At 35.4% G+C, this 12582-nt stretch overlaps 1 protein-coding gene and 1 long non-coding RNA gene across 2 annotated transcripts; both read left to right on the top strand.

The window, feature by feature from the left end:
- The first annotated feature begins 8277 nt into the window (after positions 1 to 8277).
- Positions 8278 to 9171, top strand: LOC148938857 (uncharacterized). Its single transcript, XM_089107489.1, has one exon. The coding sequence runs from the start codon at positions 8278 to 8280 to the stop codon at positions 9169 to 9171; it is 894 nt and encodes a 297-aa protein (XP_088963615.1).
- Positions 9172 to 10381: 1210 nt separating this feature from the next.
- On the top strand, positions 10382 to 12484 carry LOC148938856 (uncharacterized). Its single transcript, XR_016143608.1, has 3 exons — positions 10382 to 10895; positions 12100 to 12227; positions 12384 to 12484. It is a non-coding gene; the product is annotated as an uncharacterized LOC148938856 (long non-coding RNA).
- Positions 12485 to 12582: the final 98 nt, after the last annotated feature.

Below are 12582 nucleotides of genomic sequence, written 5' to 3'. Positions count from 1 at the left end.
TACACTAGTTACCATATTTGCAACCAAATAATTTGTATAGCCTAGAATAGCAAGGGATAAAAAGTCCATGGTCCCATTAAAGAGCTGTGGCTCACACTTGTTGCAATAAAAACTTTAAGGCTAGCCTATATCAAGAAAAATTATTGAACTTAAGACAAAACAACTAAAACTCTCTTATGACTTCTCATTAACTCTAAGGTCAAATAGGAAACCCTGGCTTTTAAGGAAACTAACTAAAGAATATACTAACTGTAAGAAACAGTTGCTGTCCTCGATTCTTTGTCAATATTATAAGCATAAAAAGTATCCATCTTTATTGTTTTTGAATATTTCGCTTTAAATTCCCCAACAATTCGATTTGTTAGAGAAATCTTCTAACAATGTTAGCTAACAGTTTTTAGTTGGACGGCGGAAAAATGATTGTTGGGAATTGAATTGAAATGGATGGTTCCTCCTCTCTTCCTGCAAGGACTCAGGAGGCTTCTTGTAATTACTATACTACTTGGTTTATATAAGATGTATCCGATTAATATCCTTTAAAAACTTGCATATCAACTTGAGTCCATCAGCACAATCATTATTCAATCCTGCTCTACTTAGTATGTCGCTACTCTGTCAAATTCTTTTTTCTCTACTAAACTGTCTAATATTCTTCCTCCTGTCTTCTGTTCCAGCACGTTCAAATAAAAGATGTTCTACCGTTTCCTCATTTCCACAAAGTGCACATCTCGGATCTTCATTATAGAAACGGGCTCTATATTTCTGAATTCCTGCATGACCTGACCTCAGTCTGAATATCACCATGGCTTCATACTTACTTGGCGGTCCATATATTTTCTTTTCAAATTGCCTTTCTTTCTTTTGTATAGCTAACATATTTGTTGAGAACACACGGCTGTCCTCGAATGTCTTTATTCTCAATTTCTTTATCACTTCTCCAATTTGATTAACAATCCTGTGCGTGATATCTCAAAATGTTTGCACATCTTCTGTCGATGCTTGTTTTACTGCAGTGTCAGCCATTTCATTTCCATTAATGTTTGCATGCCCCGGTACCCAATCCAATGTGATGGTTACTCCCTTTTTCAGTAGTTTCTGTAATTCCTCATGGCAAAAGATCACTTCAGGAGCTACTTTATTTGCTAGATAAATATTCTTGATTGCCTCCAAACCACTTTTTGAATCCGAACAGATTCTATATTTTTCACCTGTTGGTCCCAAATCTATTATGTATCTCACTGCTTTGGCTATTGCAACTACTTCTGCTTGAAAAACTGTAGTTACAAATGATTGTTGGGAAAAATGTTAGCTAACAATTTTCTGTTGGACGGCGGAAAAACCCCTATAACAATCAGTGTTTCCACTTCAAATTTTTTTAAATCCCTAGTAGACTGGTGGAAAATCCCTAGAAATCCCTATTTTCAGTACCAAAATCCCTAAAAATTTCCCTATTTTCTGATTTCTTCAAGTCACAAGCCTTGTTATGCTGACTTTTAATAGCATTTGTTCAAGACAACTTATTTTGCAACTTAGAACCATTTACTTGCAACTTATTTTGCAACTTAGGACATACTTGTACCAAAATATGTTCCTTTGACGTTTAAAACAATGCTTCTTAATTATCGACTAGTTAAGTTCGGTTTTGATTGATAGATTCCGATACCAGATTTCAGATTCTGGACCATATGAAGACATGTTATTTATTTATTTTTCTTTGTCATTATTTTTTCTTCTTTATTACTACTTTTGCAACACCCCCATTGGATGGATTCACATGTATGATATTCAAATGGTTATTTTTTTAAGCATTATTTCTGCTTTTACTTGTTTTAATATTGACTTGTGTTTATGTTAATAAACAATCTTCAAAAAAAGAAAAAGATATCAGTCAACAGATATGTCAAAATATGACGAAAATATGAACTTTAAGGATAGAAAGTTGCTTGACATGTACTTTGAGTAATACAGAAAAGGTAAAAAATAAAACAATACTTAGGAATTGTTCGCATTAGTGTAGTAAGGATGCAATAAGGCGTATAGGGTGTAGTAAGACGAGTAAGAGAAATAGATTTGAATTCTATTTTCTGTTACAGATGACCAATCAAAGGGCTTAATTGGTTGAGTCAGCACGTGGACATGGTGGTCAAAACAAATCGATATTTATTTTATTTGGTTATTTTCGGTAATTTGGGATATAAGATCACACTGGTTATTACGCAAATGTGAACAATCCATTATTTGCCTCATAATCCATTTATATTTATTAAAAAAAAAAAAAAAAGAAGAAAAATAAATTTTTATTAATAAACATATTAAAAACCTTTATCCTTTTTTACGATGGTCGGTGAAGCCTTGACTCTTTTCATGTGCAGCAGTAGCTGCTTATCTCCACGAATGCATGTGGCACTTTCCTGGGCCCATTTCATACCGTATTTCGTTTTCAGAATTCCACGTAACGTTTCCGTTTTAAGCGAGTTCCGTCTGTCTGTCTTTGGTGCCTGAAAACAAGGCTAAAAGCCTTGTTTTCAGGCACCGGGTTCGAACACGGGTTGCCATCAAGTTCTGTATCATGCGTTTTTAGGGTTGCGGGTTCAACACGAATCCGCTTCTAAGCGTTTTCATCTGCCGGGTTCTCCCTGTGTTTGAACCCGGGTTCCTTGAATCTGGAACCCACAGAAATACCAGGTTCAAACACGAGTTCTGCGTTCATTGGCGATAAATTCAAAAATGGCTAACCATCCTGAATTTACAGCCCATGGGGGAGTGAAGAAAAGATTAAAGTAAATTACTAATTATGAATTTGAGACATTTTAAAATTATCCAATTCAATCGCAACAGAATATAGAAGGACAGACTAGAGCTGTAGTGTGGAAGGAGATACAATATTGTCAATTTGAAAAGACTTGAAGAATATTTGAAAGAAGAGGAAAGTAGACAATAATGGAGCCATCAGGGGCTCCTGTCCAAATCCCTTATGGCTACCAAAATATGCAAGGACTAACAACAATGCCTGTAGTTAATCAGTATGGGCAAATGTTTATACCAATCCAATCTAATAGCCCTAATAACATGTGTTTACCCAGTGTATCATCCTATGTACCAATGGTACCCACGCAAAATAGATATAGCCCATTGCTTGATCAGGAGTACCCACCCTTACCTCCTGAACCTCCTATACCTCCTGAAACCTCTGTCACATCTCTTAAACTCCTTGGTGTTACAATTTCTTCTAATTTGAAATGGGATGCCCATATAAATAATATCCTACGACAAGCAAACTCCTCGCTTTCCCTCCTTAAACTTTTAAATAAATTCAGTTGCCCCCAATCACATTTACTACAAGTATACATTTCTTTTGTGCGTCCCATATTAGAGTATGCTTTTCCTGTGTGGCACCCTGGCCTCTCTAATCAAGCAACACAAAAAATTGAAAATGTCCAAAAGAGAGCTCTAAAAATTATTTTTAAAGAGGGCAAGATACCGTATTTGTATTTGTTAAATATTTCAAGCCTAGAGACCCTCGAGAGACGAAGAAATAATTTGTGCCTCCGTTTTGCAAAAAATGCCATAACAAAACCTTGGACGGCAAGTATTTTCCCCAAATGTCACTCTCCATCCAGATTACGGCCGCCTCGAGCTGTTTCTGATCCTATCCCTGTTTTGTCCCCCATTCACTGAGTTACTTCGAGATATGAAAAAACTTTTCTCCCGTTTATTACAGGAAAATTGAATAAAATGTCCCAATAGTTTCTTTTTTTTACTTTCTTATCTTTATCTCATCTTTAGCTATAACTGACACAATTAATAGTTTCTATTTTGTACCTAACCAATTTCTTGTATTTCCAGTGTAGCAAGTGTTTCATAAATTTTTTTTTTAATTTCATGTTCGAACTTATTTTTTACTTCATATTTTTATTTTTTAACTGACCTCAGAATTTTGATTTTTTTATTTGACTTGATTTGTGTGTTATTGTCTGTTATTTGACTCAGAATGCGAATTCGGCCTTCAAAGGCTAGTGATAGTTCATTTTTGGAATAAATCTTATCTTCTCCTAAGCATATAATGAACAGGAAATAGACATGTTTGATTGTGTTAACCCCTGTATTGCAGAAGGTGTGAACACTGAAATAGACCAATCAGCTACAAAAAGAAGAGCTACAGAGGTGGAGTGTCAACAACCTCAAACGAAAAAGTTTAATTCAGAGAATAATGGTGGAGTCTCATCCCAGGTTCCAAAAGATGGAAGGAAAGAGATAAATATGGAGTCAAAACGGAGACAGTGGGTGTCCACAAAATTAAATATCAACAAAGAATTTGAAATCCCAGAAGAAGAGCTTTTCAAGATCGGAATGATCATTGAAGTAAAGGAGGAAGATGAATCAAAAAGATTCCCAGAAGATTTCAGACTCTCAAAGTGCATGAAAGAACTATTAAAAGAAAACAAGTTTGAGTTCGAAGTTTTGGCTGAAAGAAGGAAAATCTTTATTTTTGTGAAAAATGACATCGCAGCTGAGAAAATGTTGAAGCAAAGTCAAATGTGTGGCTTGGCAATAGAGGCCAAGAGAAAAGTGGAGACAGTAAGAGGGATAATAAAGGGGGTACCCCTTGAAGTTTCAGAGGATGATATTTTAGATAGTATAGATAGCCCAATTGCAATAATTGGGGCCAAAAGGCAAAAAAGATTTAATAGAGAGATTAGAAAAATAGAAGACAGTCTTGCAATATTGCTAACATTTGAAAATAATTTGCTTCCTCCTGTTGTATGGATGGGGAGAAGAAGACGAATTGTATATGAATATAAGAAACAATTGCTACAATGTTATAAGTGTCAAAGGTATGGACATGTAAAGAAATATTACCCAGCGAAAGAAGAAATTTGCGTACTACATGTTGGCAGGCATACATCTGGACAGTGTCAAATGAAGAACAACAATATACAAAATAAAACATATTTATATAAATGCATCAATTGCTATGGTAACCACCCATCAACTTCAATGCAATGTAGTGTCAGACAAAAGAATACTGAGATTTTAAAAGTTGCTGAAAGACATCAAATGAGTTTTAGAAGAGCTGAAATAGTTTACAGGTCATATGCTGAAGTGACTAACAAACAGGCATATAAAGAACAAGCAAAAATCAACGTGCCCCTTAGGGATAAAGAAACTGGTCAGATGCAGCAAAGAATAGTGAGTAGTATTATAAACAAGATTGTGATTGGTCTAGTGTTGTCACCAGAAATTTTCAGCATAGAGAACTTGCCTATCAGGGAAAAAGTGGATAAACTCTGTAATTTTATTGAAAGTTTGGGAATCATGTAAATGAACAGCAGCCTTATTTTGAATCAATGTGTAAATAAATGACTGTTAAATCATCCATAAAAATTATGTCTTGGGATCCACGACCATTAGTTAAATTGAATAATGATTTAGTACTAGACTATTGTATTAAGAATAATATTGACGCGTTTAGCATTCAAGAAACTTACTTGAACCCATATATAAATCCATCATTCAGAGACTATAATGTAGTGAGAATAGATAGATGAAATAAAGAGAGAGGTGGGGTGATTATTGGTATTAACAAGGAAATCAACTATATCCAAATTCATTTGTCAATACAGGGGCATTATCAAATGGAGGTTGTTGGAAGCAAAATACATCTTAAAAACAAAGTAAAGCTGAATATATTCAATATTTATATCCCAGACGGTAATTTACTTTTAAGTGATCGAGGTCTAGAAAAAATTATAGAAACAGTGCCTGGAGGAGAGAAACTAATGATTATAGGTGATTTAAATGCACACAATGGTCTTTGGTGTGGATGCGGAAGTGATAATAGAAATGGGAGAACAATCTTTGAATTTTTAATGAAAAACTCAGATATATGCCTGTTTACTCCCAAGGATGTACCAACTAGAATCAATAACAGAACAGGAAGATCAGTGACCATAGACTTGGCCATAGGATCAGCTTCATTGGCACCAAAAGTATCAGTAACAAGTGACAGGGAATCCACTCTATATAGTGATCATTTTGCCATTATGGTAGAGATTTCTCAAGATAATAGTGTATGCAAAAATCATGAAGAAACTATCAAAGTGAATTTAAAGAAGATTAACTGTGAAGATTTTACAAATAAATTACAAGAAACAGACGTTCAGTCACAGGTGAATGGTTGTGAAGATGTCGATGAAAAGATAGATGTATTTGAAAATTCACTCTTAGAAATAGCACAAGAACTGGCTCCAAAAAGTAAAGGAGGTCCTATTCACCGCAAACTGAGTGTTTGGTGGAACAATGAATGTACAGTAGCAAAGAAAAAGCTAATAGAGGCAAGAAGAAGGTACAATCAGCTTCCAAACTTTGAAAATTTTTTAATGTGTCAAAGAAGATATGCAGTCTTTAGGCGCCAAACAGTAGAAGCAAAGAAAATTTCGTACCAAGAATTCGTGGAGAAGTTGGATTTTAGACAGCCTGCAAGAAGAGTGTACAAAACAGTAAAAAAATTGATTACAGGGAAGAAAGATGAAAATGGTAGCCCACCCTTGACTGTTAACGGATCGGATTTAGTGGAAGAACCAGAAAACGCGAATAAAGCAGTAGATTTTGTAGAGTCAGTGATTGGAAGACCAGACGATTTTAAGGATGATGAAAAACTTACATTGCTAAGGTAATAAGACTCTCTAATATAGAAAATGATATGGATTTTAACAGATATTTTACGGTAGAGGAATTAAAGAATGGGATTTAAAAATTACCATTAAAACCACCAGGTTTATACATGATTTACCCACAGTATGTCAAACATTTAAGTGACAAATGGATAAAAACATTGTTAGAAATTATTAACAAAGCCTGGGAAGACGGGAAATTTCCATAAATATGGAAGGATGGGGTAGTAACTATGACTCCTAAACAAGGCAAAGATAATTCAAAAATGGAAAACTTTAGGATGATTACTCTACTACCTGTGTTAGGAAAAGTTTATGAAAGAATGGTTAAGGATAGGCTTACATGGAAAGTGGAAAGAACAAACACTTTGAAATATGTTCAATGTGGGTTTAGAAAGAACAGATCTACTATAGAAGTGTTGCAAATATTTGTAAATGATGCAGTATATTGTTTGGAAAATAGAAAAATCTGTTTAGCAGTTTTCTTTGATGTGAGTAGTGCTTTTGATAGTGTGGTTCATCGACATATACTAGAAGGAGTGATTGCAGCAAAAGTTAGAGGATGTTTATTAAGATTTTCTTATGATTAATTACGTGAACGAGAAGTGACAGTAAAAGCGGGTAAAGGATATTCGGAAAGAAAGGTCCTGAGAAAACGTGGAGTACCACAAGGCTCCTTATTGGGGCCAGATTTTTACAATATATGTGAATTTGATATACCACTGGATACAGGAGAGGAGAGAGCTGGGATTTTTGCTGATGATAATGCAAAGTAGATAGTGTGTGACAGTGTTGAGGAGGGGCAACGAGTGGCGCAGGAGGAAATAAAGTTGATGGAAACGTGGGCTATGGAGAATCGTGTGAAGTTTTCGGTGGAGAAAACCAAAGCAATGGTAATCATTCGAACAAAAAAGTATTCTGATCTTTGTCTCTTTCTAAATGGGAAACAAACTGAATCCGTGAACCAATTTAAATGGCTTGGAATTTCCATTGATAGAAAGCTGACGTTTAAAGTTCATGTAAGACAGTTAAAGAAAACATGTGCTACAAGATTAAATTTTATGAAAATGCTATGTGGAGCTAATTTTGGCCCTAAGCCTGATTTTTTTAAGGAATTTTATATAAAATACATAAGAGAAAAATTTGAATATGAAGTAATAATTGACATGGCAGCGTCTAAGTCCTTGCTAGAGGAACTGAAAACTATTCAATACAGTGCTTAAGGACAGCTTTTGGAGAAAGAAAGACAACTCCACGAAGCTTTCTCGAATCAGAAAGTGGGATTGAGAAGCTAGGTAGCAGGGGAGACATAGCAACATTAAAGTTCTTACAGAAGACATGGATATCTGACCGGTTAAATCCAATTAAATCAAAACTTCTCAAAGAGGGACGGGGGTAATATTCATGGAAAAAACTATTCGTTAGTGTGAGGGCAAAGAAGAGAATTGAAGAGTTTCAAATGGATTGTCAGTTAACATCAATTTTGAGAGTGTCCAATATGTTAATAGCTCCTCAGTGGAAATCCATACCATATCATTGCAATACTTAATTTGGAAAGGGTGATAATCTAGATGATGATCAATTACTCCAGACGAGCAAAGAAATGCAATATCTTGACACTGTGGATATCTTCACAGATGCATCCAAAGTGGATAATAGAGCGGGGACGGCTTTTGTAAGTCCCTTCAAGAATATAGTTAAACTGTTGAAATTAAGCGATGTAACTGCAGTTTTTCAGGCAGAAGTAGTTGCAATAGCCAAAGCAGTGAAATACATAATAGATTTGGGACACACAGGTGAAAAATATATAATTTTTTCGGATTCAAAAAGTTGTTTGGAGGCAATCAAGAATATTTATCTAGCAAATAAAGTAGCTCCTGAAGTGATCTTTTGCCATGAGGAGTTACAGAAACTACTGAAAAAGAGAGTAACCATCACATTGGATTGGGTACCAGGGCATGCAAACATTAATGGAAATGAAATGGCTGACACTGCAGCAAAACAAGCATCCACAGAAGATGGGCAAACATTTGGAGATATCACGCCCAGGATGGTTAATCAAATTGGAGAAGTGATAAAGAAATTGAGAATAAAGACATTTGAGGACAGCCGTGTGTTCTCAGCAAATATGTTAGCTACACAAAAGAAAGAAAGGCAATTTGAAAAGAAAATATATGGACCGCTAAGTAAGTCTGAAGCCATGGTAATATTCAGACTAAGGTCAGGTCATGCAGGAATTCAGAAATATAGAGCCCGTTTCTATAAGGAAGATCCGAGATGTGCCCTTTGTGGAAATGAGGAAACGGTAGAACATCTGTTATTCGAATGCGCTGGAACAGAAGACAGGAGGAAGAATAATAGACAGGTTAGCAGAGAAAAAAAAATTCGACAGAGTAGTGACATACTAAGTGGAGCAGGATTGAACAATGATTGTGCTGATGGACTCAAGTTGATATGCAAGTTTATAAAGGATATTAATGGGATACATCTTATATAAACCAAGTAGTATAGTGATTACAAGAAGCCTCCTGAGTCCTTGCAGGAAGAGAGGAGGAACCATCCATTTCAATTCAATTCAATTTACAGCCCATGAAGTTTGTTCATTGGGATCCCTTATTCAAGTAACAGAGGATTATCAAGGCTATGATATATTCTTGGCAGATGGTAAAACTTGAAGCCATTGGGTTATTATATGATCTCTTGACATTGCAGGTTGAGGCAATCCAAGCCTAAAGGGAGCCAAGCTCCTGTCTAGAGTAAAGCTGCAGATTAGTTCCCCATAATAAAAACAACTTATTTCTTACAGGAAAGGTGCAGTTTAGTTTCCCCTATAGTATAAGGTGCAGAGGCCCTACAATGGGACTGGGATGTACAGCAAGATGTGACTTGTTTATAATCTGCTTCTAATAGACAGTCTGTGCACCTTTACACCTCAATTGACTAAATAATACAAGTTAGAAATAAGTTGTTTTAATGAGGGGGATCTAAATTGCATCTTCACCATTTCTTACTGTATATTATTCAGTCAATTGGGTTTATAAAGTTGCACAGTTACTCTGTCAGTAGGGTTCGTTCGATCGCCAGTTTTTCACATTGTATCGAGCAAAACTATCTAATGGGCTATTTTTCTTTTTTTCAGGCCTTGATAGGCTGCCCTCCAATATGGTAGCAATGTAGATGCCTGTAGTCACCACAATAAACCATCGGTAAAAAGAAAGATTGTTTATTTTACTGATGGTTAATTGTTTGATGACCACTGTTTTATTTGCATTGAGAATGTATTTGTTGACAGCATGACATTGAAAAAAAAAAAAAAATCATAAATAATAAATTAATTTTTTTATAAATAATAAATTAATTTCTTTGCCTGGGAAGGGAGATGGTAACATGTATATAAAAAAAGGCTACATAAATTGATTAGGAAGTGCCCAGATATTCAAGGAAGTTTTAAGTGTTAGGGGGTCAAGCCCAACCCTTGCTTTCCCTAAACAAATTAAAGCCTATTTATCGTAAATAAAATATGAGTGCTAGTCTAATTTATGTTTCGTAAAGTAAATAGTATTTTAACAAAATTTGAATTCATTTGTATTAAGAAAGTTTCCACGTGTTATTTTCCAGAATAGCTCCTAGTTTAAATCTTTATCTCCTCTCCTCCCCATTTCCTCAACGTTTAGTTAATTCACATGAATATAGGGTGGGAAGGGACACGATGTAGTTATCAATGTGTAGGGGAAAAATTTGCCCTTTTTAGGGAAGGTAGCAAACTGATTCCAGCTTGCTTAAGACGCTTTCTCCTTCGTCCAATAAATGCCTTGTTTTCATTTAAATTAAAAAATTTATTAATTGGAAAGAAAATTAAGGAATATCGAATTTCATCAAAACAAAAATAAATCGAAATTAATTATTACGTCAGATCTGTGACTGATTGATGTGGCGTCATTAGAATGTTTTTACACTCAGTGTGTAAACACTACATTATTTTAGAGCGGTAGCAGTGAAAGATCCTATCGGTTAAAAACGTTAAATGTGTTCTCTTTTCTTTAATTTTTCCTTTTTAACTTGTGTAAAGTGATTTCATCTGAGATGCTTTTATTTGTAGATGAGTTTCATCAACCATCAATGGCAGCGAGATATCTAAACCAGAAATCTGGGCTTGAAAATTATATGTCATTTTCAAACAGAGGAAGCAAATCTCCAGTTGCCACCCTTGGAGAGGTCAAGGTATTATATTTTAGAATTGCAACAACCTGGAAACAATGCTTTACCAATACACTGGGAAACAGGCATGCGCATGGGGAGGGAGAAGTTGCATGATTCTTGAGTCTGTTGTCTCTTTTTTTCTTCTGAAATACTACAATTTCTTCTGTTTTCTTACAGGTGCGTACCCAAGATTCTTTTCTTTGGACGAGGGGATATGAAAAATTTGGGAGGAGGGTGGGGAGGATAATAGTGATAAGACCACAAATTTAGTTTGACGTACGGTATTGAAAATGCAGCAGCCAGGATTTCAAGAGTATTTGGGAATATGGTCAGCAGCTAGGAATCACTCTATATAAAAAAATGTGATAAGAGTGAGTTTATGAAATATTAAGTAAAATGAATGAACTTTTAGTGGTTTTGCGAGTTCAGGGCGGTAGAATAGGTTTGAAAATTAATGTCAAGAAAACTAAGTCACTAAGGCTATGAATAAGTGAAGATGAAAAGGTGACGTTTGGTAACGAAAAGATTGATCAGGTGGGAAATGTGGTTTTATATCGCTCTTTAGGGCTATAATGAAAGAAAGGTTGAGATGACTAGGGTAAGTTTTGTGGATGAAGGAAGACAGATTGCCAAAGGTTGTCCTTTTCGGCCAACCTTCTAGGGCTAAGCAGAAAGCAGGTCGTCCTCGTTTTGGGTGGGAGGACATCATAAAAAGATTTAAGGGAAATGAGAATTTCCTGGGAAGCTGTAAAGAGGTTTTGAATATATTGGGATGAAGGAGGAGCGTGCGTAACTGTGTTGGCCTTAGGTGGCTTGGTGCTTCGGTGATTTCTTAGCAGTAGTATACTCAAGACACAACTGTTTTTTCTAGATGTCGATTTCAATTTTTTTTTCTTAAAAATTTTATAAGTGCCTTTTAGTAGAAACACGACTCTTTTCCGTTTAGCAGACATCAAGCGTAGTAACAAAGCACAAGGAAGAACTAGAAACCGCTTCGAAAAACTTCTTTCGCATGACTGACAAGAAAACAGCTTGAGATACTGGGGAAGGGAGAAGGCAAAATGAGAGAGAGAGTGTGTAACTCAGTGTGTAAACACTACATTAGTTTAGAGCGGCAGCAGTAAAAGATCCATTTGGTTAAAAATGTCAAATGTGTTCTCTTTTCTTTAATTTTTCCTTTTTAACTTGTGTAAAGTGATTTCATCTGAGATGCTTTTATTTGTAGATGAGTTTCATCAACCATCAATGGCAGCGAGATATCTAAACCAGAAATCTGGACTTGAAAATTATATATCTACGTCATTATCAAACAGAGGAAGCAAATCTCCAGGTGCCACCCTTGGAGAGGTCAAGGTATTATATTTTAGAATTGCAACAACCTGGAAACAATGCTTTACCAATACACTGGGAAACAGGCATGCGCATGGGGAGGGAGGAGTTGCATGATTCTTGAGTCTGTTGTCTCTTTTTTTCTTCTGAAATACTACAATTTCGTCTGTTTTCTTACAGGTGCGTACCCAAGATTCTTTTCTTTGGACGAGGGGAAATGAAAAATTTGGGAGAAGGATTTTTGCACAAGGCTGATGAAAGTACTGATTTTTTCAGGTGCATTTTTTTTTATTTCTTTGTTAATTGCTAAGTTAGAATGATCCAATTAATTATGATAATTGTGAAAAATAATTACGCTAATTATATATATATTATTATA

The sequence above is a fragment of the Artemia sp. Qi Xiang Cuo genome, unplaced genomic scaffold (genome assembly GCF_049724085.1).
Source record: "Artemia sp. Qi Xiang Cuo unplaced genomic scaffold, ASM4972408v1 HiC_scaffold_231, whole genome shotgun sequence".
Classification (NCBI taxonomy): Eukaryota; Metazoa; Arthropoda; class Branchiopoda; order Anostraca; family Artemiidae; genus Artemia; species Artemia sp. Qi Xiang Cuo.
Note: the sequence above shows the minus strand (reverse complement) of the source record. Positions and strands in the feature narration are given on the sequence as shown.